The sequence below is a fragment of the Xenopus tropicalis genome, chromosome 9 (genome assembly GCF_000004195.4).
Source record: "Xenopus tropicalis strain Nigerian chromosome 9, UCB_Xtro_10.0, whole genome shotgun sequence".
Taxonomy (NCBI): domain Eukaryota; kingdom Metazoa; phylum Chordata; class Amphibia; order Anura; family Pipidae; genus Xenopus; species Xenopus tropicalis.
This window is the reverse complement of record NC_030685.2, coordinates 53,751,959-53,779,374: the sequence shown is the minus strand read 5'-3', so window position 1 is coordinate 53,779,374 and position 27,416 is coordinate 53,751,959. Positions and strand designations below refer to the sequence as shown.

Here is a 27,416-nt window from a genome sequence, read left to right as displayed (position 1 = left end):
TTTGGCTATGTCTATAATTTATAATATCTTATTTTACAAGAATTGTAAGAATTTGAAGCCTGTGTAAAAACTGCTAAAGCCACTCAAATGATATTTTCCATTCATGTTATTATTAGGAATCCAAACAGATCCAAGATGCTGGAATCCACTGAGGCTCATCTTGTGCACAACGTAGAATAGACATTAGCTGTACAGTAGCAGATTCTAAATTGTCATTCACCACCACTTGGTCAAAGAATTGACCAAACTGAACTTCCATTTTCTTTGCAGATTCTTCAATCTCCTGGAAATCCTCTTCCTACACAAACATACAATTATCAGTGATATAGTAATAAAAGTTATTTACAAGATAATGAGCCTTTTATTATTATTATTATTATTATTATTATTATTATTATTATTATTAATATTGTTTTACTAGTTATTTACAAGTTATTAAGCCTATTATTATTCTCTTAGTATTTTATTTGATGTCTGCAGCTGCCTTGCTCCACAGAGTATGAAATTTGTTGTACTTTGTGGCTTCCATCTCACTCTGACCCCTCATTTTATCACAATTATTATTTAAACTGACCCTCCCTTCTAGATCTGTCGGTTTCCAGTGTTGTATGAGTTAGATCCCAAACAGAAGCCATTGGGGCTAATAAAAGAAGTACTAAGCACTACAAAAAGTACTTTACTTGAAAGATCTCGATCAGCCAGGTTTGATTTTCTGTCGGATGGGGGACAGTGCCTAATGCAGACAAATCTCTATCCGAGAGGCAAGCCGCAGGTCTCTGTGTTCCAAAATGGTGCACAGAGTCCTGCAACAACTTGCAGACACACAATGCAGTGTGCAAGGTGCAAATAATTTCCTGACTGTGGCCCTTTTATCGCATTGTAAATAACCTGCAGAACATCATGGTGCTCTTTGGGTGATGATTCCATTTTCTCACACTGTCAATGCCTATGCCTTTTTGCTCTGCATCCTGGATTTGGGGAACTGCATTCAGTGATACAGTAAATAACTTGGATCATCTGCACAACAATAATATTTAACAAGCATTACATAAGTTCGATTTGGAGAAACAGTATTTAATAAATATACCTTGAATTTCATATTAACATAGTAATCTGTGAAGATGCTGGCATTTTTTCGTGTATATCTCATGCAATTCCTGCTGGGGGGTTTGATGAATATAATATAGGGTTTAAGCTCATGCGTTCGAACCCCTGTAATACACTGTAACATAAAATAACAAATAAATTAAGAAACTGCTTTTTGATGTTAGCTCATGTTTTTACATTTAAGAAGAAACAAAGCAAGTAGGAACCAGGCTTAAAAGATGGGCCTGGTTACTGAGGTACACTTACAGTTGTCCATACTACATACTGCTAATAACCACCACTGCATTAATAATACTTGTTAGAAAGAGCCAACATATTCTGTAGAAGAAGTAGTAAAGAGGGCCTGGCTTAATAAGCTCACCTGTGGCTCCAAATCAATAATACATATCATTCCAGCATCAAGCACTGCTTTGACTGCTTCCACACTTGTACCATACATGTGTCCATTATATTCTCCGTACTCCAGAAATCTGTGGATTAAACAATAATGTAATATTTTCACATGTTGCAGCATCTATTTTTAAAGGATTTAATAAAGTAAACAATATAATGACATTATCCAAAAGTTACTGAATCTATATACTAATACAGGTAACTTAATTCAAAATAAATATTGGGCATTAGCTGAGGGGCTGTGAAAGTCTTTGTTGAGCAGAAGAAAACAGGGCATAGTGGGGTGAACCAGAATTATGTAGGGGATAAATGGTACCTTTAAAGGAAAACTATACCCTAAAACTACAATGTAGTTTTATATAAATATATACTGCATACGACTGCTCCTATGTAAAACCCTGCTTCATCTAAATAAACCATTTTCATAAAAATATACTTTTTTTAGTAGTATGTGCCATTGGGTAACCCGAAAATTGTAATTTTAAGCAGTAAGGGCCACTTCTTGGAATCTTACGATTTACAGTACACACAAACAAACCAAAGGCAGACATACATGTTAGATCACATCAGCCAATGAATGGGCAAAGTTCTGTCTTTTACTTCTACACTACTTCCTGTTACAGTTAGAGATGCATTATTTCCTGTCAGGTGATCTCTGAGGAAGCACACAGACCTTCACAAAATGGTGGCTCAAGGGAAACGATGCAAAAGGGTAATATTTACTAATATATATGTTCCAGTTTGGTAAGATTCTTTAATAGGCCACTTAATATGATATAAACTATTCATTCTGGGGGTATAGTTTTCCTTTAAACAAAAGTTATGGCACTGTATAGGTATGGGACCTGTTATGCTGAATGCTTAAGACCTGGAGTTTTCCAGATAAGGGGTCTGTCTCTAATTTGCATCACCATACTTTTAAGTCTGCAAAAAATCATTTAAACCTTAAATAAACCCAATTGCCTCCAATAAAGATTAATTATAACTTAGTTAGGATCAAGTACAAGGTACTGTTTTATTATTACAGAGAAAAAAGGACATCAATTTTAAATATGTGAATTATTTGATTAAAATGAACTTTATGGTAGATGGCCTGTATTTCTGAGCTTTCTGGATAACAGGTTCCCAGATGGACCCATACCTGTATTTTATTGCCATACATCACTGGAGTGCTACCAAAGGAACTGTAGGGTAAATGGGTAAAGTGGCCATACATGTTAAGACCTCGGCAAGTGAGCGGATCTTCTCCCAATATCCCCACCTACGGGTTGGTGATATTGGGCGAATTCAGGCTAATTCAGTTGTTTGGCCCTGGGGCTAAACGATCGAATTAGAACGACGGTAATAGGCACAGTCGTTTGGGGACCGCATCAACAAGCCGATGCGGTCCTCGATCCGATCTCTGTTAAGTGGACAAAAATCTTCTTTTGTTATGTGCGTAAGAAAGAAGTATATAGTAGTGACTAATTCTCTGTGGATTGAGAAGGTATAGGTTGAACCCAGCATACTGCTGACAGAGAAAATGTAAAAAACTGGGTGTATATGTATGTAAATTTGATGTCAATGAAAGTAAAACTTAGAATTAGGATGGTATCATAATTGTCTGTTTTCAAATTTATTAAACTGTAGTTTCTTAATTCTTAATTGAATCAAAATGGAAAATACCCGTGGCTGTAGACCATGCTTTCAAATGCTTCTTTTGACACAAAAAAATATTCTCGACCATTTTCTTCATATGTCTTCTTCTGGCGAGTGGTATCTGTTGGACCATAAATGTTTTTACTGAAAAATGGTGAACATGTAACATGTATATCTGATAGTGGCTCTTAGGGCTCTGGCACACGGGGAGATTAGTCGCCCGCGGCAAAACTCCCTGTTCGCGGGCGACTAATCTCCCGGAGTTGCCTTCCCCTGCCATCCCACCGGCGAACATGTAAGTCGCCGGTGGGATGGCAGACGCGGTGGCACGATTTCGCGCAAATCGACGAAAAAGCCTCGCGAGTCTTTTTTGCCGATTTCCCGAAATCGCCCCGCCGCGTCTGCCATCCCACCGGCGACTTACATGTTCGCCGGTGGGATGGCAGGGGAAGGCAACTCGGGGAGATTAGTCGCCCGCGAACAGGGAGTTTTGCCGCAGGCGACTAATCTCCCCGTGTGCCAGAGCCCTTAGGAGCAAGTCAGTTCAATCTACGTTAGTATTCAGACTGACTATTCCTATAGATAAGGGATATTTAAACATAGCCCCTCCCCCCAGCTGTTGTTACTGAAATTGTTGACCAGCCTGTGTCCAGCTTGGCCTTGTAACAGCTGGCAAAGGACCAAAGAACAAACATTGGTGGATTAGTATCACTGAGACCTGGTGGGATGAAACATGTGACTGGGCTGTGAATTTAAATGGTTACACCTTTTCCAGACTTTGCCAATATAAGGGCATCTTTGCAATTTATCAACTGTGAAAGGCTTTTCACAAAAGGATAATTGAATATCTTTAAAATCTTGCTTAATATACAGGTCAGTATATCACTCTTGTAATCAAGGAAAGACATCGCAAAGCTAAACCTTTATGGTTGGATAAAAGTGTTAGTTTCATCAGGTAAAAGGCAAGGGAGCAAATAAAGCATGCAAAAAAGCTATCCGGCAAGCTAAAATAGAGATGGAAAGGGGTATTGCAGCAAGGAGTAAAATGAATCCAAAATTTTTGTTGTAAATATGTTAATAGTAAAGAAATGAAGAAAAAAGGGGTGGGATTCTTATTATCACAGAAGGGTCACTTGGTTGATGAGAATAGGGAAAAAGCAGAGATTCTGAACAGCAGAATTTTTTATCTGTCTACAGAGCCAGTTAATCAATGCTTCTTTTAAATACACCCAATTCTAGTAATATAACTACTGATACATGGGTCTCTCAGGAGGAAATTCAAAAGAGACTTGAACATGTAAAGGTAAACAAAGGTCCAGGACCAGATGGTATTCATCCCAGGGTACTATGATTGCCAAACCTCTGCACTTAATTTGTCAGGATTCATTGAGGTCTGGCATGGTGCAGAGAGACTGGCAAATTGCTACTGTGGTTCTGTTATTCACAAAGGGATCCCGTTCTCAGCCTGAAAACTATAGGCCTGTTTGTCTGACATTGGTGGTAGGAAAGCTTCTGGAAGGGGTAATAAGGGATAGGGTACTTGAATACATTGCAAATCAAAATACTTTAAGTTTGTGCCAGCTTGGTTGTATGTGTAACAGATCTTGCCAGACTAATTTAATTGCATTTTATGAGGAGGTAAGAAGAAACCTTGAGGCTGGAATGGCAGTGGATGTCATCTACTTTTTGCCAAATCATTTTAAAGGAGACATATACAATAATTTTTCACTTTATCTTAAAAAGCAGCTAACACAGTAAAATTGAATACAATAAAGTTTATTTTCTACCTACTCTTCAAGAAGGCTGTTAAATCCTTGCTGAAACGCTGAAGCCCCTCCCATCCACAGGGCTTCCGGCCAGAAGAAAGTCTCTGTCTTCAGCTAGGGCCGCCGGCCCTAGCTTCTTTCCCATTGAAACGCTGCTGCCACTGAGAGAGGAGTGGGCGTGAGATGTGGGCGGGGACTTTGGTGATGTCATTTCCCTGCCCACGTCAATCACGCTGGGGTCCTGCTCTCTTGTGCTGCTCCCGGCCCGCCCAGCCCTCCTGACTAGAGCCTTTCAGTTAGCTGCGTCTGTGACTCATCCTGCTAAGTCTGTAAGCATCGTCAATCTCTTTATTGAAAAATAATATTTTGCCAAATAAAAAAAAACGTTTTTCATACTAAAGGAGTCAAATCTGTTTATTCTATAGACTGTACCTAATGAAAAGAAATGTGTTTTTTTTACATGCAACTCCCTGCAACTTGTACTTTGACACCTAAACTGGGTTTTTTTTGCTATTTTCTCTTGCAGCAACTCCCTGCAACTTGTACTTTGATACCTAAACTGGCTTTTTTTTTGCATTTTCTCCTGTAACAACTCCCTGCAACTTGTACTTTGACACCTAAACTGGCTTTTTTTTTTGTATTTTCTCCTGTAACAACTCCCTGCAACTTGTACTTTGACACCTAAACTGGCTTTTTTTTTTGTATTTTCTCCTGCAACAACTCCCTGCAACTTGTACTTTGACACCTAAACTGGGTTTTTTTTGGTATTTTCTCCTGCAACAACTCCCTGCAACTTGTACTTTGATACCTAAACTGGGTTTTTTTTGGTATTTTCTCCTGCAACTTGTAAAGATCAGGCAGCAGCACAGGACAGCTATGTGCAGACTGGTAACAGATACACAGGCAGGGGGGTGGGAGGGGCTTCCCTGCTACAGCAGAGTTCAGCCTGTCAGTCAGTGCTGTGACCATTTCCTGTGGGAGAATGAAGAGACACTCCCATCTCTCATTTTAGTTTAGCTTCAGAGGAGTGAAGATCTCTCTGCAGCTCTGATATAAAAACGATTTTAGCAGGTAAAATGCATTCAAATCGTTTTTATTCTGCAAGATTACATAGATTGAAGAAAGATGAATCATATAACTGAATATGAAGGTGATATGAAATGTCTCCTTTAATACAGAGGAATATTGGCCTAAAACATACTACTGGCTGAAGAATAGATTACAAAGGGTGGTGATAATGACCTGGAGGTGGTCATACAAAGTACTGTTTCTATTTTTGCTGACGATACTAAATTGATTTAAAAGTTTCATGCAGGATGCTGCCACTTTGCAGAAAAATTGGAAAACTGGCCAGCAAAATGGAAACTGAGGTTTAATGTTGAAAAGTGCAAAGTTATGCACTTTGGTAGAAATAATGTAAATGCAAGTTACACACTTAATTATTGTGTTTTGGGGGGGATCCTTAATTGAGAAGGATCCCGGGATTTTTGTAGATAACAAGTTGTCTAATTCCAGGCAGTGTCATTCCATGGCTACTAAAGCAAACAAATTGCTGCATTGCATGAAAAGGGCATTGACTCAAGGGGATGAATTTTGCCCCTTTATAGGTCTCTTGTAAGGCCTCACCTTGAGTATGCAGTGCAGTTTTGGGCTCCAGTCTTTAAGAAGGTTATTAATGAGCTGGAGAGAGTGCAGAGACTGCAACTAAACTGGTAAAGGGGATGGAAGATTTAAGCTATGAGGTTAGACTGTCGAGGTTGGGGTTGTTTTCTCTGGAAAAGAGGCGCTTGTGAAGGGACATGATTACTCTGTACAAGTACATTACATTTTTCCCATAAAAACAATCAGCGCACCAGAGGTCACCCCTATAGATTAGAGGAACGGAACTTTAATTTGAAGCAGCGTAGGTGGTTTTTCACGGTGAGGGCAGTGAGGTTGGGGAATGCCCTTCCAAGTGATGTTGTGATGACAAATACTGTTAGTGCCTTTAATAGTGGCTTGGATGATTTTTTTTGAACAAGCATTGTATCCAAGGCTATTTTGATACTAAAACCTATAGTTAGGTTTGATGTTGGTTTATGTATGTGAGTGTATAGGTATGTCAGTATAGGTTTGTGTGTGCTGGGTCTTTTTTCAACCCTATGTAACTATCCATTGGCAATTTATGACAAGATCTCTATCAAACCTTCCACCCCTTGCACAAAGAGGCACATGTGGCATGCATAAAGCAGAAACCACTGCAAATGTAAAAAGAATGCCACAGATAATTGATATTGGTTTAGCCTTGCTCCAATTCAGCACCACCATGGTCACATTTAGTATATATATACTGTATATACTGTATATATATATGTGGATGGAATTGAGGAGGGTTAAACTCTAAGGGGGTTATGTAATAAAAGGCACTAAGTTTGCCCAGGAGCAGTTATCCATGGCAACCAATCAGCAGGTAGAATTTAATTGTCACCTGTTTAAAAGCAAGCATCTTATTGGTTGCTATGGGTTACTGCTACTGGGCAAACTTGGTGCCTTTTATAACCTATGGGGTAAAAATGCTAAACTGACCCATATTTCCTGATTTGATTTTGCCCTATAGATTTTCATAATCTGCAATACAGTACATATTTGTCTAATCACTTATTTTTCCATCACATTGGGATGGGATACTAAATGTGACCATAGTGCTGCGGAACTAGAGCAGAGCTTAACCCATGCCAAAGATCTGGACGGTTTTAGCCTCGAATATTAAATATATACAGATAGGTGCAACAGTAAATGAATATATAAATAACTCTGTCTTAACATATTTAACAGCTGTTTCCATAATTTTGGCAGTGTGATTTACACATAGATCTCATGTTACTTACGTGGCACTGGACTTTTAAACATAGAGGGATTTAAATCAATAAGTTGCTTTCTCATTTCATTAACTCCAACCCCAGAAGGACCTGAAATTACATTTCAAGGCAAATTAATGTATTATCAATGTATTATGTAACTGTTTTCAGCTTTGAGAAAACAAGAGAAGTCATATATTATGCACCATGCATTGTGCAAAGTGCAAATTAAGGCCACAATTGGTAATTTTTTGCACTTTGCACACTGTCTGTTTCCTCACCTGTATTCCCGCAGGCCTCGGTGTTCTAGCAATAGACAGCTCTTGATCACAGAGGCACAGTAGGGGGGCAGGCATGTACCTTGGGTACAGTAGAAGGGAAGGCGCAGTTCATATCTGCAGGCCCGCACAAGGGAAAGTAAGAAAGAGAGTGGCAGACAGGAAGGGATAGATGGGGGAGGGGGGGTTGTGGGTCCATGTGGAAGAGGGGCACTGTGCCAAGTAGTATTGCCCTGGGCATCTGACTACTTGGTCCAGCTCTGGCACCATTAATTTTTGTGTGCAGGAGTACATTTATAATACTGAAAAAATGATGGGCGACTGTTTGAAACTCTGATTAGAGGTATTTGCTAAATTGTAAGGTACATAGCCTAAGTTAATATGATATATCTTCATTAGTAACATACACATGATACAAAGGCAAAAGGCATTTTACATATGTTAGCAATAGATTTTTATGCTCATTGGCTGGCATAGATAAGGAAGAAGGGATTATATGTGAATTAACACAGTTGTGCACAAAATAAGAGATTATTTGGAGTCTAATGGACTAGCCCTTCTTCCCATATGATATGCTTTTGGTAATCATGAAGAGAACTGAATGGAAATCAAGACTGTGTGAATGTGAAGATCCTTTAAACTGGAAAGCTGTTGGTAAATGTGAATACATATTACAAAGAAATATCAAGAGTAATGCATATATTCCATCTTCTTCTTTGTTCCCCTCCTCTCCCAGTAGGGGAGTATAAAAATGCACAACAAATGAACTTACTACATGCACAATAAAAAAGCACAGAACTTTTGGAAAGTTTAGGGTGAACACACACGATACTAGTAGCAGCTACTTGTCATGGCTACTAAAATAGACAATGCTGATCATTTACTAAGAATTGTCTCTACATGTGTTTTAGCAGAGGCAATTCTCTGTATTGTCTACGGAAAGGTATTTTCTGGCATTTAGTAGCCATGACAAGTAGCTGCTACTAAGTAGCACTGTCTGTCTTCACCCTTAGAGAAGCTTGGGGTAAAATGAAGGTGTTTTAGCAGAGGCAATTCTCTGTATTGTCTACGGAAGGGTATTTTCTGGCATTTAGTAGCCATGACAAGTAGCTGCTACTAAGTAGCACTGTGTGTCTTCAACCTTAGTGAAACCTGGGGTAAGATGAAGGTGTTTAACATACTAAACTGGGGGTTATACACTAAGCACATAATCCTTGGAACCAATGGGCATTAAAAGGTCAGTATACTCCCTTGTTGAACATGAGTGCTATGAATAGGGTTTGTGCTGTGCATACTTTTTGACTAACATTTTAATAATGAACAATCTCTGGTTTATGTTATTTTTTGTTTGTCTGTTCCTGTTAATGTTCCAGCTATAAATAGCATAATGCCAAACCATGCCCACTCTCTTGCCTTACTATACTCAATTGTAATAGCATTTTTACATATGACCAAGATAGACACAAGGAACTGGAAAAAAACAATTATAAGATTATGGGCTAAGGAAAAGAAACAATGGGCCTCATGTAACTATGTAACTTTAATAATTAATATATGATCAAATGAATTCATATATATTTCCGCAAATAAATGAACTAACCAAGGAGGACAATCAGTCTATGACGGTCACAAGGGCGTCTCTGATAACGCACAACCTCTTCGTAGGGGGCAGCTACAGTATGATAGCAGTTACTGGGGCAGCGTGAATAGCAGGACATATGGTTGATAAGAGTCTTCCTTCGGCAAAGACGCATACTTCTTCTGAAACCAGCTGTGGAGAAAATTAGTTAGATATTATGAGATAGGAACAAAAAGACAGGAGTGATATTTAAAGATAAACTATGAGAAAGGGGCAAGGAATTAAGAGGGTGGGAGGAGGAAAGAGAAGAATGAATGGGATTTTTTTGGAAAATAGTGAGAGATGTAAGTTCTAACAAGCAGTATATATATAACAAGTGGATGGTTAATACATTTTCTTTAAAATGGTACCTACTGTGGTACAGAACACTCCAGTTAGTTAAAAACTTGGGATTCCTGCACTCCGTCAGCACTGCACACAGGGGTATATTTTTAAAAGGGTGAAAATAACGTTCACCATTTGATAAATATGCAATTAACAAAATGTATATGGGTGAACAGAGAGCTGTAGAGGTTCCCTCTTGTTGCTCTTGGCAAACTTTTTTTTTACCCTTTGATAAATACGCTAAAAACATGATAAAAATATCTCTGTGGTCCTGTAACTCATATCTGTTCTTTCAACTGCTTCTCTGTATAAAGCAGATTAGGTCACAAACAAATCCATTTCTATTACTAATAGACTAAACTAAATAAAGCCTCCAAGAACATTGCGGAATACTTTCTATTTTATAGTCCTCATACAAGAAAGGTTAATCCTTTCATGGACCCCAAGACTTATGATTAGTGACAAATATACAAGGAATATTATTTCAATCTTGGGTTCACCAACATGTTGTCTATACATGTATTAACTATGCAATTGCTCTTAATTTGAAAAACAATCTTTTCATGCAAAATTTTAGGCTCAGGGGTCACACTGACTTTTAAAATTTGACAGACGGGCCAGGCCAGTGCTTACATGCAGTCTTGATGCCAAGTCTCGTGTGATGAGACTTGCGGAGTCGGGACAAGGCGAGACACACCAATCTTCGGCGGGCCGAATTAAATATACCAATGGGCCATAGTTTGCCTACCCCTGCTCTAATTTCTAAATCTTACTAATGTACAAAAATACTGTAAGACGGCAGGCCAGGTACCTTGGTAACAATAAATGCACATGGTACCATGTAACACAGGGGTCCCCAACCTTTCCTACTCGTGAGCCACAGTCAAATGTATAAAGACTTGGGGAGCAACACAAGCAACATAAAAGTTCACAGAGAAGCCAAATAAGGGCTGTGATTGGCTATTAGGTGCCTCTATGCACCCTATCAGCTTACATGGGGCTTTATTTGGTAGGAAATCTTGTTTTTATTCAACCAAAACTTGCCCCCAAGTCAGGAATTCAAAAATAACTCCCTGGTTTGGGGGCACTGAGAGCAACATCCAAGGGGTTGGGGAGCAACATGTTGCCCCTGAGCCACTGGTTGGGGATCACTGATATAACACATGCTTTTAATATATCTAATTTCTGCTGCATAAATGCATGTTATACATACCAATGATGTTCCCATCTTTATCTCTAAATTCGTCTTCTTCTATTTTGTGAAAATAGGTAAAAAAAAAATTAAGAATCAGATTTACACTTTATGTTGATACAGATAAGGAACTTATTATAAAGAACACTATTATTATGTCCGAAGGATATAAGGATATAAGATAAACCCATGTAGTGTTCCCTTTACTTAGGTTAAAAGACTGTATTTATATTGTTTTATTAATTTTTAATTATCCATATCCTGTAGGATAAAATGAAGAAAATATCTTAATGGCTTTCTTACGGTAATGGAACATGAAGCTGTTTCTAATAGTTTTTTTCGAGGTGAATAATCATATGCAGGCAAATGCCAGAAATCCTTATCCTTAATAATCTATGGGAAAAGTTCATAGTACACACTGGTGATTATTGCTAAAAAAACAAGCATCACTTTTCTGGCAGACAGTTGCATCTATGGGTCACAGTCCTTGAGGTTTCCATATTGTATTATGGAGAAAGAGTAATTACCAACGTTTGATTTCTGTGCCTCTGTCTTGAAAGATTTGTGTCTTGTTGGAACATTGGACATACTAATACAAACAGCACAATGCCCCCAGGGTTAAAAAACAAATTATGGCTCTCATCTTAAGAATGAAGCTTTCATGATTCTTCCAATGATGGCCTAACTGCTTCAATTTAGTTCTGCTCTTGCCTCTGGACTAGTATTGACTTTCCTGGCCAAAATACTCTAATCTGTAGTTATGTCGCTGTGGCTGCATCCATATTGTTGCCAGGTCCTGAGGCATACTGATGTAGATGTCCTGTACTAAGTGATTGCTATTTCTATGTACTGAGCAGAAGAATTTACAAATCACATTACCTCCTTTTAGTTCCTCTGATCAGTGTGAAAACCAAAGAAATTAGAAATGTGAAAGCAGTGTTAGTGTCTATAACATTTCTATAAAGAAAATATTTGGCAGGTTTCATATGAAAACAATTTGCATGCATAGAGATTGCTCACAAAGGACCCAACTGATGTGGCAAACAAATCCAATATAAATGCTATAATATACAATATAGGGGTCACCTACTATGCCTTATGCAGTGTGCAAAAAAAAAAATTGCAATTGCCCATTTTCTTGCAATTTGTCCAATGTGTGGGGCATTGTGTGAATAGTTGCAGGCTTCTACACTTTGATTTTGGACTTGGAGACCTGCTGATTGTTTTTTGAATCAAGCACAGTCATGGTCAGTTCAAAAGGGGTGAGTGGAGAGAGGCACATCCAGAGGGAAGTGTCTTCTCCTCCTGCCACCTACCTTCTGCAGTGTCAAGGTGGCACAGGTGCTTCATCCCCTGGTTTTTAAATGGCCCCTTATGCCCACTCTGTAATCAAACCCCCCACACACACACACACAGTAAATCAGGAAGTAGTTACACTACTTGGAATTCTGGTAAAAAACACTACACTGTGGGTAAAAAAACATATGTGCCTTTTAAATTAAACGTTGCAGGTTTACCTGACTCAAATGTCTCTTCATCTTAGATCCAATTCAGAGAGTCCAATATAGAAAAAGGCAAAGGAAATTAAATGCACAAAAACTCATTTGGGGGGACACAAACCAATGCTTAGCTTATAAAAATAATCAATGTCATGTATTGGCATTAGTAACCCAGCTGAAAATTGCTTTGGTAATAAGTACAGTGACTGTCACTCATTCCATAACATTCCCCTATAACTGATACTTTAAACTGCAAAATTAGGTTTTATAGGTAAAAGTAAATGACTGCACACAAGTTAGCAAAATTTTATATCTGTTCTGAAACAGGCGTGGTCTACTGCACTATAAAATACAATAGCTGTATAAATAATCTGAATTCTGTTTAAACAAATGGAAAACAAATTGAAAGTTAAAGACTCATAATCCAGTTCATTTCTCCTAAATCATATGCTGTTTCCCCCAAATTACAACTAAAATGATATTGCTTCCTATCAGTTACACTAAACATACACCTTACATGTTCATTACATTGTTCTAACCCCCCACACACATTTTTCTGAAGAAGTCCATGTGCTAGTCCTGCCCAGTCAGCAATACAAACACACAAACAAAACTGATTTTATGTTGTATTTAGCCTCTGTATTGCAGCTAGTTCACCTTTGTGTCAACTTTTATTATGTTATAGAATGCCCTGCTCATAGCAACTTTTCTCTATTTATTCCAATAAATATGCAGATGTACAAATACCTTATTGTGCATCAATTTTTCACTAGTAGTTTCAACATCTTGTGATCCTTACCAGCCTCCACAAATTTCTCTTCAATCTTCATATCCTCCTCTGCAAATAAAGGGCAAACAAAGGCAGGGCTTAATGGTATCCAGTAACATCGAACAAATGAATCAAGGTACAGTTAAACACTGACACACTAGAAAAGGATATGGGTAAAGATTTAAGATTGTATTTTACAGGAAGATGTTAAACAAAAATATCACCTAACTACCCGCATTATTTATCTTCAGTTCATTTTATTGCATATTTAAATGATTTATTAGAGCTAATTTATTTTGCACACTTCAAATAATTGCATTTATATATGTGGAGCAAACTGTAGGACCCACTTATGAAGAAGGGAGCAAGCAATTTTTGCCTGGAACCCAAGGGTGCAACTCTTTCTACTTCACAGAATTGTGCAGCATGCAGTAAGAAAAGGAGGTGGGAAGAACCTGGGCCTCTCCTGGGACACCCCTAGCAGCATTTAGCACTCTGCACTTGCCCTTTATCCAAAATAATCTGACTTTTTCCTGTTTTGGTTTGTTGCATGTACTGTATGAGACAGATCTCAAAAAGTCAGCTTCATCTTTAATAGTCACTTATATTTTCTGATTTCACTGCAGTTTACTATTGAGGCTGACTGCAAAAGTAATATTGAGTCACACACTACAATCGCATATAAAACACAGATGTTAAGAAAGCCTAAGCATCACCCTCACTGGTTAAGCAAGTGGAGGAGATAGAACTGTTTTTTCTTTACCTTGCCTTAGCTAATTTTCTTTTCGGGCAGACTGAACGTTCTGCTGTACTACTCTTTCTAAATAAATTTGTGTTTTCTTGCAGTGGGAACTTCTCAAATTGTGGAAGCTTGTGAGTTTTAATAAATCAATTAAGCACAACTTACATTTTCACTTTCAAACATAGCATTGTCTTACCTTCCCCAATAGTACTCACTGTTGCAGAAAATAAGGGGAGTTCAAAGAAAATAGTAAAATGTTAAACTGAATAATTCTTTCTAGGAGAACATAAGATTTAACAACCATTGTTTATTAAAGTGGTTTATTAAAGGCCTTTATTTGATATGCAAGTATTTACCACAGGTTTCGCCTTACTGACTGATCAGGGATTAGGGACATTCACAGCTTTGTGACCTGTAAGGATATCTGGTGTCTGTTGTCTTGTGTAAATATTGTTTTGCAGCCTTGGCAGCCACATTCATTTTACATTTAGTTTGTAAGAAGTGCCTTGCATAAATATGGCTTCTGCTGACATGATAGAAGAACTTGGCAGAAACTACCCCAGAATTATTTTTAAAAGAAAAATATTATGGCATCTTGCCACACAGTAGTGGCATATCCGTCACTCCCTGTATTATAGTATAGGAATGTCTTGGAAAGTTAAATGATGGAGCTTAGGGAAAGGTAAATGGTAGAAGTGAAAAAGTGAATTAGGGTAAGGAATGGTGTGTATGTGTGAGCAGGTTTCCGTGAATGTGGTTGGTGGTGCATGTGTATAATAAATTACAAAAACGGCACAATTATACTGAGCACCTGAGCCACAACATATTTTCAGCTCTATCAAGGTCAATTTTGAAGCCGCCACGTTTTTACATTGTGTATATTTCTGTAATACTTAATTAGAATTGGTGTCATCACAGCTAAATACTCACACTGAGATGCTTTAATGCAGGAGTGGGACATAAAGGGTTGAGACCACCAAAATTCACGTTGCTTCCTGCATATATTAAAGAAACATAGATTTAAAGGTTCTATAACTGCTATATGAATCACAATAATAACTGTGACATTGAGAAAACTCAAAACCATTATTTACTCAGAGGCATACTAAATAAATACTAGATAATAAATGAATATGTTTGGTAATGGCAGAAACTTGGGGGATAGTGACAGAAACATGTTCACTAGTAATGAAAATTTATAATAGTACTTTACCTTTTCAGCAAATGGTTGGATGGAATAAGCCCAGCACATCTACCGAGATCTGAGGCTTTTCTTGCCTGCCACCACAAAGAATCGTTCTGGTCAACAATCTGTAGGATTTCTCCCCTCTGGAATGGCAAACCAGCATCAGCACAAGGTATGGCCGGATCCTGCTGAGGCCAGTAATCTGCCATTGCTCGGACGTACAGCTGATTTATGAAAACAGAACAGACAACATGTCATAGAAAAATGATCAAGGCAAAGCTAAAAACAAAATAATTTACATATACGGTATGTATAGTAGTACACAAATTGGTAAGGTAGCTTTCCCATTGTCTGGAGTATATTTCCATATTGCCATTTATTCTGCAGAAAGGTGGTAAAACCCTTTAAATTATGCAAAGTCAATGTGATTTTGGCCAAGTTTAATTCTCCCTTCCTGTATATCTCCCTAGCCACACAACACAGCTACACTAGAAGCCATAGCTGTAGATAAGTTTATTTTGTCAGGTGGTTGGAATACTTTATGGACAGGACTATACAATGACTTAAATGGAATATTTACAAAGAGAACTCATATCAGGCTTCTATAGGAATATATAGAATAATGTAAATAATTGGATATTGTTAATATATTACCTACTCACCATTGTGTGGCTGCTTATATAACGATCATTGACTGGACTAAGCTTGAACACAATAGTCCCCTCTGACCTAGCCTAAGAAGAAAAAATAAATGTAAGATGCATACAGCAGTCATATCCTTACACATCAGTAGGAAAAAAAGTAAATAGTATTGGCAGATGTTAAAAATGTGCATTATGAGAAGCACAACAACTAAACACAAAATGAAGAATGGAAGTCCATCCATGTAGATTATTTAGGCTAATGTCACACTTGCTTTTTTGGATAAAGAAAAACTCACCAGCACACCCTGGCTCCTCCAAAAGAAAAAACTTTAGCCTGGCGCCCAGTATCAAGAGGGAACGGCACCCTCCAATCCAATCTCGAACAGCATAGATACTGGCACAGCAAGGCAATTATAAGCAGGTTAAACCTGCACGTTTATTTAGTGCAACACAGTAATGTTTTGGGGTGAACCCCTTCGTCAGACCACGAAGGTGCACCCCAAAACATTACTGTGTTGCACTAAATAAACGTGCAGGTTTTACCTGCTTATAAATTGCCTTGCTGTGCCAGTATCTATGCTGTTCGACACCTGCTTTTTTCCACTGGCAATAAAGACAGAACAGTGTTAAGCTGGCCATACACGCACCGATAGATCGCAAATCACCACTTGTGTGGCCACCTTTAAGCTTCTCTTCCTGCCTCTAACTGCTTTCTTTGGGACCAGGGAAGTTTCACTTGATTCCCTTACAAGATACATACAATATAAAAAGCCTGAGCTCAAGAAGCTTAAATATATTTAAATTTTTACATCTCCAGTTTATCTGTAAACACACCAGGATCTGGATAACTTGCTCAGGTTCCAATCCATCCACTAAAACTCCATTCACTTCCACCAGTTTGTCACCAGCATACAGCAACCCTTGAAGAAGAGAGGAACACAACAAATCAACTCATTGATTCAATATTTGCTTAGAGCAGCAAGTATGTTTTTCAGTTTACTTTAAGAAGACTTATCCTGAGTACACAACTTTTTAAGAAGCATATTAATGAGCTAGAGAGAGCGTAAAAACATACAACTAGACTATTAAGAGGAATTAAACTATGAGGAAAGACTGTCAAGGTTGAGGTTTCCATTACATTGTTGATTACTCTTTACAAGTACATTAGATGATATTATAGACAGATAGTTTGGATCTTTTTTTCCATAAGAAAAATTCAAGAATGAGACCCACCCCCCCGAACTTTTACTTGAAGCAGCATCAGTGGTCTTTCACAGTGAGGTTGTGGAATGCCCTGCCGGATGATGTTGTGATGGCGGATTCTATAAATTCCCTTAAGAAAGGTTTTCAAAATTTCTTTAGCGAACATTATATCCAAGGCTATTGTGTTGTGCACTCGCAGATAAAAAAAATATTTATTTAATAATAAGTGCAGTCCAACTGCACTGTGGACTGCACTTATGATGAAATAATTATTTTTGACAGTGTGTGAATGCGTACTACTGCGCACCCAACCCTGAACTTGCGAGAACCCACCTGAAACTGTGCCCACCCCTTCTAACGTGTGTCAGCTTCTAAATAGCTGTGGCAGTGAGGCAAGTGGGCGGTGTGCTGCCCCTAAACATATGCCACCCTAGGCCCAGGGCTTTGCGGCCTTCCCACAAATCCGGGCCTGATTTTTTATCTATTTGTTTAAGACCTGTGAGTGCACAACTTTTTTTTTGCTTGTTTAGTTTATTATAGTGCATAGGTAGGTCTGTGTATATACAGTATGTGTACTGGGGTTAATTTGGAGGGGTTTAATGTGATGGACTTTTGCCAATACTGGCAAATTGTGGAAATGTCAAACATTTCAACTTCAAGTATATACTTTAAATCACAAACATGAGCTATACAAACAGAGGAAAAATGTTACTCTTACCACTTCGATCAGCCAGACCACCGTGTATTACTCTGGCAACAATGATATCACCTGTTATTTCATGGCGTTTAATGGTGGCCCCCTTTAAATTAAAAATAAAAAACAAAAGAGTTGTGCTGGATTTTCATATTATTGATATTTTAGGCTTCCTTAATCTATCTAAAAGAATGCTTTGGCTGATTCAAATGATTCCTTTTTAAAATATTTAAAATTGTGGCACCATTTCTAAAAAGTGACATGTTTGTATTTGTGGGGCAGTTAATAAAGTTATATTATTTAAGGCTCAGTTGAAAACAATAGAATATGTGGGGCATTGCATAGGCAAAATATACAAAACTGGTAAACATAACAGTGCTGAGAGTACTGTGTTGCAGTTTTTTCTTTTTGTCTTTTAAGGACCCTTATGCCCACCCCAAGTAGCTCTATTTACCCTTGGCCTATATATAACTTTGGTTAGATTGTATAAGGCAGGGATCCCCAACCTTTTTTACTCGTAAGCCACACTCAGATTTAAAAAGTGTTGGTAAAAAAGGATTTATTTTGGGGGATGCCAAATAAGGACTGTGATTGGCTATTTGCTTGCTGCACAGTCTGCTTGGTGTAAAAGTGTGTCTCTCTGCTTCCAAAACTTGCTTCCAAGTCAGAAATGTAAAAATGGGCACCTACTTTGAGGCCACTGGGAGCAACATCAAAGGGGGAGGTCATTAACATGTTGCTCACCAGCCACTGGTTGGGGATCACTGGTATAAGAGCATTGAATTTAAAGACTTCTTCTCTAGACTAACTGACTATGTGTGTTACTGTGGTTGAATATTGGTGCCTGTATATTATTTTTTTTTTACCAGAGGCTGCTTGTTTTTCACCAGGCACACAATTCGCATGGCCTCCTCATTATCAGGAATATTGTCTGGGAGTGGTGGCAAAACGGGCTCAAAATCTGCCTGTGCAACCATATCATGAGCGGAGAGCAAGGCCTGTGGAGGAAAAAGTAAATGAATAAATAAACAACATATTTATATATTACTAGAACTGAATAACAGCATAATTCTGCATCACTTATGTCTGGGCTATTTTATAAAATATCACTTGCCTTAAAGTGGGGCCCTTGTAGCAAGCGTTTTAGCTCCCGTAAGTCAGCAGAAGAGGTAGTCTCACGCAATACACCTACAACCTGGAAACAAATCAAGGATAGGTCATCTAAGAATTAGCTGTATTGTTGTGCTTACACTAAAGCTGGCCATACACGTACCAATAATATTGTACAAAATAAAGTTTCATATGAATATTGGTTTGTGTATGGTGGACAGCTAGTCTTTACTGATTTCCATATGCTATGGGTATTGGCTGGTTTGGCAATAGGGCAAGTTTGTACATTTCATTTGCTCAGCTCCACTTCTCTTCCTGCTGTTCTGATTATTCAGGCCCCTTCCCAACTGATCAGAGCAATAGAAAGGGGGCCATACAGTTTGTACTCTTTCTATCCTTTGGCCCATTCGGTGATGGTTTGGAGAGTGTACACTACTGGGCAATGTGACAAGGATGATTCTCTGCCAGCATATTGCAGCTGCTTGAGAAATATTTCACACTGTATATCTAGTATAAATAAATTTAAAACAACTGGACTTGTTTGGTAATCATTGAAGACGTTTCACTACTCATCCGAGCAGCTTCTTCAGTTGAACTGAAGAAGCTGCTCGGATGAGTAGTGAAACGTCTTCAATGATTACCAAACAAGTCCAGTTGCTTTAAATTTATTTATACTAGATATACCATGACCTGGATGAATGAAAATCTTCATAGACATTTCACACTGTACTTACTAACCTCTTTATACAGTGGCTTGCAAAAGTATTCACCCCACTTTGCAGTTATTTATTTGTAAAAAATGTTTGGAATCATGTATGATTTTCATTCCACTTCTCACGTGTACACCACTTTGTATTGGTCTTTCACATGAAATTCCAATAAAATTGATTCATGTTTGTAGCTGTAATGTGACAAAATGTGGAAAAGTTCAAGGGGGCCGAATACTTTTGCAAACCACTGTATAGGAACTGCCAGGCATGTCAATAGTGAAATATATCCAGAAAACTCACACTTGAGCATTTTTGGATCGAGATCTAATGTTAATATTCATTAACCGTTCTAACAAAGATAAAATACAAATCCACAGTACCAATTATTGTGCCATGCCACATCTTACCACATACTTAATAGCACCTAATGCCTGTTCAAGTCTGCATGTAGTAAACATTAAGCTTGCCATACATGGGCTGATGAAAGACTCTACCAAGTCAGCAACCAAATCAGCAAGTTTTTGACCAGTGTATGGGGCTTGGGACTGCCTGTTTGATAAAATAATCAGATATTTATCAAGCAGTTTTGAAAATCGTATTGGCCAAGGATAGCAGCTGTACATTGAAATGATGCTCCCCTGACAGATCCCTGCACTCTTTTAGTATGATAGTGAATGACTAGATCTACATCACAGCAGTAAAGTCCAGTTGCATTTAAATTTAAACATGAGTGTTTGGCTCCCATTTAATTATGCTAGAAACTTGCAAAGACTGACCTCATTAGACAGGATGCAAGCTTTCGGTAAAACAGGTTGAGGTCTCTGCTGTATATATTGCTGGAGACAACTGTGTACCTGAATTGGTGCAAACCAAATTATCCAGTCATTAAACAATAAACATACATTTTCATTATCCATGCATCCACACAAATACTTATTAGCAGTGAAGTCACTTACAGCATGTACACAGAGTCCACTGCAATAAATAGCCTAAAAGGTATGGTAAAAGTAGTGGTAATACCAGGGTTCCTAGAGTGGTTTGATGGAACGGGGGCCAAATGCTAGACTTGCAGCCTTCTAATGCCTGTGCATGTAAAGAACAGCGTTGCAAACCCCACTCTAAAAATGTTAGCCACAAATTTCACGCAATGTGCAAAAACAAACACTGGCAATAGCACAGGTATAGGACCTGTTATCCAGAAACCCATAATCCAGAAGGCCATCTCCTAAAACAATAGCTTGTACTTGATCCCAACTAAGATATAATGAATCCTATTTGGTGGCAAAACAATCCATGGGTTTAATTAATGTTGAAATGATTCCTCAGCCACAAAACAGGCCCCAAGAACACTGGATAACAGGTCCCCGAGGGGGGGGGGGTGCAAGAGAACGAATGGGCACGAGAGAGCGCTTACATGCCTCTCCACACTCAATTCAAAGCATAGTCTGCAGTGGGCAAAGTGCAAAAATATGACTTTATGGCCTTTTTCCACTTTGCACACTGTGTGGGGCTACCATCATACTACCATCTCATTTTATATTATAAACGCTTTACCTATTTGTATGTAACCTGTATGTCTGTATGTTGTGTACACATTTAGCTGTACATCTATATTGCCCATCCCCATCAAATGATGTTGGTAATTTATACATACTTGTTAATATTAATAATAATACATTATTGGAGCATACAATGCATTCTCTTAGAAGAATTCTTTTAGATACAGAATTAGTAGGCAGGGCTTGAGACAAAATCCCTGCTCTGCTAGGAAGAGCAAAAAATATTTTTTCATGTGACACAGTGAAAATTTTAACTCACAACTTTGTGTTCAATTCACCTTGAGTAAAGACTGAAGCCAGGGAGCCTGGAGCAAGTTGTATAGTACACCTATTCCATTCACATCTTGATGGTAGTACAAGCCAAGCTCTTCGAGAACCATAGTCAGAACCTGTGACAGTCCTTAAGAAAATAGTCAACAGGTTATTAATGTTATGGCACCTCTGGAATGATTGTTAGTGTTCCACTATTAAAGTTAATTACTGTCTGTCTATATTTTGGGGTCTTCTGTACTCACTTATGGATGAACTTAATTTCACCTACAATGATGCCAAGTAAGCCAGGATCACTGTCACACTGTACTCAGTGGTACCTCAGTACTTTATGTTTTTTCTATTTTTAATTCACTGCCTAAAAGCTCTGAAGATATAAAATGCTCACTCATGTCAGAGACTCAACAGTGCACATATTTGTATTCATTCTAAGCAGTATTATTGCCTTGAAAAGACTTACCATTTTCCTGAAGACCACTAGGAGTCATTTCCATTGTCTCATGCATTCTTAGGGATTCTGTGGCCTTTTGTGGAAGACCCATTCGGGCTGTTTATAATTGTGAGACAAGATCTGCAGAATGTGACAGAATAGCACAGAAACTGGAGTTATATAAAATAATACAAAACATAGAGCTAGCTAGTACAAGTTAACAATTAGCTCTCAGTAATTAAAAAGTCAACACTTTTTGTGGCTGGATTTATATAACACATCCATCACTTCCAAAATGTAAATTTGTTATTGTACAGTACTTAGTAGGTTTGCATGCCACTCTGTCACACTGTTAACACTCTGTCACAGCCAATTAAAATTATAATATTGTTGTCACTTTGAATCAAAAATCACCAGCAATATAGAGGTCTACCAGGACACAAGGGCAGATAATAATCCACATCCAAACAACTGAATTGCTCTGTTAACTAGGGATACACGGGAATCCAGGATTTGGTTTGGGATTCGCCCTTGTTCAGCAGGATTCCGATTTGGCTAATCCATGCTCTTGGCTGAATCGAATCCGAATCCTTAACTTCACGCGACTTTTTGTTACATAAAGATTTTTCACCACGTGCGAAAAATTGCATTTCGCTTTGACTCTTCCGTATGCTGATTTACATATGCAAATTAGGAATTGGATTCAGTTCAGTATTTGGCCAAATGTATGTAAATCTTTTATAAAGGATTCAGGGTTCAGCCAAATCCGAAAATAGTGGATTCGGGGCATCCCTACATTTAGCTTTATCTTTTATAAACATCAAAATACTGATATCCACTCTTGAACTTTTTCTATGGAAACATTTCAGTTACAAAATGGGCACTTTCTGTCATTTATGTAGGATTTGATGCTTGCAGGTGGCTTTTTGCATGTGATCATCACTTTGTCAGCAGTCAAATCCACCCTATTCAATGTTACAGCACAAGGAAATCAACTTTTAACTGCCTATCCCCTAAGAAGGGGGTAATCTTCTTAAAGCTTAGAATTAGCCATACAAGTAGTAGTTACATCACAAGGCTACACACCATGCAGTGATACAGATACTTTTGTAATTCACTGGATTTAAGGCTTCTTTGACAGAAAAATTATATAAAAGTATGTGCTATGAGATTGATATCAAACAGGAACATTTCTCTACTTGATATATTTGAATACATCATAATGGAAAATACACACAAGTTTTGAATTATTGATTACCTTTTTTTAGATGTTTAACCTGAGTTTCTGTAAATAAATGAAAATAACAATTTCTAATTAAATGGTGAATGCAGGTAAATGATAAAATCCAGACTGCAAGTTATATGGAACTAACTGTATGCACAAGCACCATTACCCATTCCACAGGCTAGAGGTTTTTAGGCTTCTGTGGCTCAAGCTCATCTACCTCTGTGTGGTCCAGCATTTTATAAGGCCTTATTAGCCCATAACAGGTTTATAGACATATAACAAAACCTTTAAACATGGAACCCACTATTGCTTCAGTATATGTAAAACAATAGATAATAACCTGGAAAACAACTGCCATAGATAATGAAGAGTTTCTATTTGTATATAGGTGTGCTGGCATTTAGGCAAAAAAAGAACAATTATGTCAGCTTACAACAGAGAGGGCATTAACCAACATTGTAATTTAAAATATTAATGCAATGTACCTTGCCACAGTTCACAAGTCAGTCATAAATCTACCTGATACTTTATGTGGATTCATGCATTTTCCCCGTTTGAGCCCATAAGAATTTCCAGTATAAATGGTTCTTAAGCATGCAAGAATAAGGAGGAAATTTGCATGATATAAACATTTCAGTATATCTTATGTAGGGGTCAGGTAGACCTGTATGTCTAAATTACTGTATGTGGGAGAGTGAGCAAAGAAATAGGTCAAAATATGAGTTTTCCTTTCAAGTTCTCCATGGTGGGAGTAAGCTCCAAGGGAGATATTGCTAAACAGAGAATGCTATCGTTTTCTAGAGGGAACAGACAATCCATTTCGGTGGTCCAGCTCACATACTAAAGCTCATTTTGTGAATGGTATTTAATTGTAGTAATAGTGTTAGGAAAGTCTCTCTGAGCATAACACAGAGCAGGAAGGCTACTTGCTACTTGTGTTAGGTACTCCCAGAAGGGCTGGGGGTGCTGCCTGCCATTGCAAGAAACATAGGGAGCCACTGACCAAGCAACATGCTTTTGTGGAATTTTTCTACATTTTGTGGACCAAGATCAAGCAACGTTTTTTAACAGGTTTGACAAAATCAGTTTCCATATGGCAGTTGAGTAGATATATAAATCCTGGTGAGATGAAAAGGTTTACTTTCGCTTGTACGGTATGTTTTCTCCATGTTTTTATCGCCACCACATTTAAAATGCAAATGTACGTGGGACCCAAGTTCCTTTTATCAAATATGGGGCAATTCTAATGAATGCTTGCTATCTAGGGGCTGATTCACTAATCCACGAATCCGAATCCCGAATGGGAAAAAATCGGATTGGATTTTTGCGATTTTTTCGTCACCGTCGCTACTTTTTCGTAGCCGTTACGACTTACGCTAGTAAATGGCGGGCAAACCTTTCCGGTTTTTTTTTCGATGGCTACGAAAAAGTTGCGACAATTCGTGCAAGTCATAACGGCTACGAAAAAGTTGCAACAATTTACGAAAAAGTTGCGACGGCGACGAAAAAATCGCAAAATACCGATCATTACGAAAAAAACGTATTCGGGCGCTTTTTGGACGTTCGTGGATTAGTAAATCAGCCCCTTAGTGTTTTGTTCTTCTGTAAAGGACACATGGAGAGTGGAGGATTTATAAATCAGTGTTAGTCAAACTTTGGGTAAGCTGTGCTAAACTATAATTTTATGTTTTAGTGCAATAAAAATGGTATTTATAAATAAAAAAACCTACAAATTGGTAGGAAAGCCACAAATATGGTAGTATGGTATTAACAGTGAAACTCTAAATCCAGTTCTCTGAATGCCACATTATAAATTATTTTCTAATTACATTGCCACTGTTATGACTTTGCAGCATATGTTTTGTGGATCTCACTTATTGTTTAGAATAACCTTGTGACAGGTTGGAATTTGTGTAAGGTTTTTGTTTTTATTATTAATTTGCACTGATAATGTTGGATTTATAGAAATATAATAATGTTGTCAGGTATACTGTAACTCCACCTTTTTGTTGTAAAAAACAAAATCAATATTTTTGTTTCCAAATTGACTAGAAGGGAATTTCAGAGCAGTAGGGTAAGTAAAAATATCTAATTTGTAGGTCCTGAAATAGTGGAATTTGGCAGATAGAATTTGGTACAACAAAAGGAAACAGTGGGGCATACTAAGGTGTACATTCTTCCTCTTCTATCTAGCAAAATCTGCATGAATACATCAGGTGTATTTTAATAGGGACAGTGGACAAATATCTGACATTTATCAAAAAATCTGAAATGAAAAATAACATGCGAAAAGTCGCATGAAAACTGTGACTTTATTTAAACTGTCTCTTAAAACCCAGCAACAAAACTTTGAAAAACTCTAGAGTTTCAAAGCAAAGAAAGATCATCCATGGAAGGCAAGAGACATCTGCCAATGACTGCTACATGAGCTCCACAAGTTTTAGATGGCAAATTGTAGAATTTGGAATTGTTGCAGTATTGTTGTGTAGGGACCCATAGGGTTAATATACCCCTATGGCTTTAAGCCCTACACTTCTTCTTTTTCTGTTACTGGGCAAAGACCCATGTATCATATTTGGTATTAACATATACCCTGTTTTTGGCCCAATGCTAGACCACACCCTACCACACTTTAATATAGTGTTAGGAAAGGGGTGGTTCTGCCTTCTTGGCCTGCAGCATTTGTTCTGTGTGGAAGCACCTTGAACCTGGGATCCACACCGACCCAGAAGTTTAGGCCCCAAGGGAGACCAACACCCTTGGAGAGGTCGGGGAGCAGGGACCCCGTGAATGAGGGAATAGTGAGGACAGACTATCTTGTGTCATAGCACGTGTAACCATGTGAGATAGACAGCTTATTTAGTAAGAGCAGTTTCTGACTCCATCAACGAGCATAGAGGATTAGTTCTCCTTTACAGGCACTGTTGTAAATGGTAAATAGTCCCCTTATTTGCTCTCCTTATATGTATACCCATGTTTCCTCTCCCATTCTCCTTTTCTTCCTCTTTGGTTAACACTGTTTCCTGCCCTTTTTTATTTTACCTATCTACTCTCTCCCACCATGTTTCATCTACCCTGTTATGTTCTATTTACACCCAGAAAAAAAAAAGTCCCATATTGACCTGCTATTGCAAAGGCTGTTTCAAGATGGTGGGGACTCTGATGGTAGTCATTGGGTAGCTGCAGTCACAGGTGGCAAACCCATCTTGGGGGTGTACAGACTGCATGCCTGGCTACTTTAAAAATTTCTAACCACAGGTCAAGTATTTTTTTTGTATCTGCCACAGATTCCATGATTCTGCGTTTGCCCATAAAGTATAGGATCTAAAAAATGGAGTGAAAGTTCTATTGGCTGGAGGGAACTTTATCCTCCAGCCAATCTGAATTCCCACAGCTGTACCTGCAGAACTGGTTTGATGGGAGAAAGAGGTTCAAAGTTCACCCTCCAGCCAATCTAATTCACCATAGATGTGATTGGCTAAAGGGATGTTCAAATTTCACCCTCTAGCTAACCTGATTCCCCACAGCAGTACCAGGACTTTAAGGGCAAAAGAAGCAGCATGAAAGCTCTAGCAGACATAAGAGGGAGATAGCTGACCAATTCTCACGGATGTTTGAAGTAAGCAGACAATACCTGTCCCACTTAACATATTTTTGACACGATTGGCTGGTTGTAGCATCCCCCTGTCCCCCAGCTAGATACAGACTTTGAACAAGGCAGCAGAAATATCTATTTTTTTTTCCAATAGAAGTCAATTGGAATTGTCTATAACAGATTTTTTTTTTAATTTATATTCCCAGTTCATTAAAACATTGAAGTTTTTTAGCCTCAGTGAAAATGAACGGAACAATGTGATTATCGCTGGTTCTTTCTTGCAAAAAATGCACACAAGAATATTTTGTCGCTTTTTTCTTAAATAAGCTAGCATTCGAGACAAAAAGTTGCATGTGTTTTTTTTGTGTCCTATTTGCTCGACCTTGAAAATTAGTTAATAGGCTTCCAATTAATACAACAGATAGAGGTTGCAAAACATTATTTACCTTTCCTAAATCTAAGCTCTTCATTACCTACAGTATCCTAAATGCCAGCTCGGCAATAATACCTCCTTACATTATAATGCTGGACAGCACCAGACAATCAATATAAATTTATAAAAAATAAACACTTACCTTTTTTTCAAAGCAATATGAACCACCA

At 38.1% G+C, this 27,416-nt stretch overlaps 1 protein-coding gene across 1 annotated transcript; it reads right to left on the bottom strand.

Annotated features, from left to right (window-relative positions):
- Positions 1-23,277, bottom strand: mpp4 (membrane protein, palmitoylated 4). The gene is made up of 22 exons (XM_031893856.1): positions 23,249-23,277; positions 22,021-22,131; positions 21,569-21,690; positions 20,508-20,585; positions 19,026-19,106; positions 18,778-18,909; positions 17,936-18,017; positions 16,849-16,934; positions 16,033-16,104; positions 15,398-15,594; positions 15,115-15,179; positions 14,381-14,398; positions 13,473-13,511; positions 12,692-12,712; positions 11,904-12,068; positions 11,196-11,234; positions 9,620-9,790; positions 7,772-7,852; positions 3,166-3,259; positions 1,469-1,577; positions 1,088-1,222; positions 1-298 (listed from the first exon to the last, which is right to left on the bottom strand). Exons 2-22 carry the CDS (start codon positions 22,100-22,102, stop codon positions 113-115), a joined length of 2,055 nt encoding a protein of 684 aa, XP_031749716.1. The 5' UTR covers positions 22,103-22,131; positions 23,249-23,277; the 3' UTR covers positions 1-112.
- Positions 23,278-27,416: the final 4,139 nt, after the last annotated feature.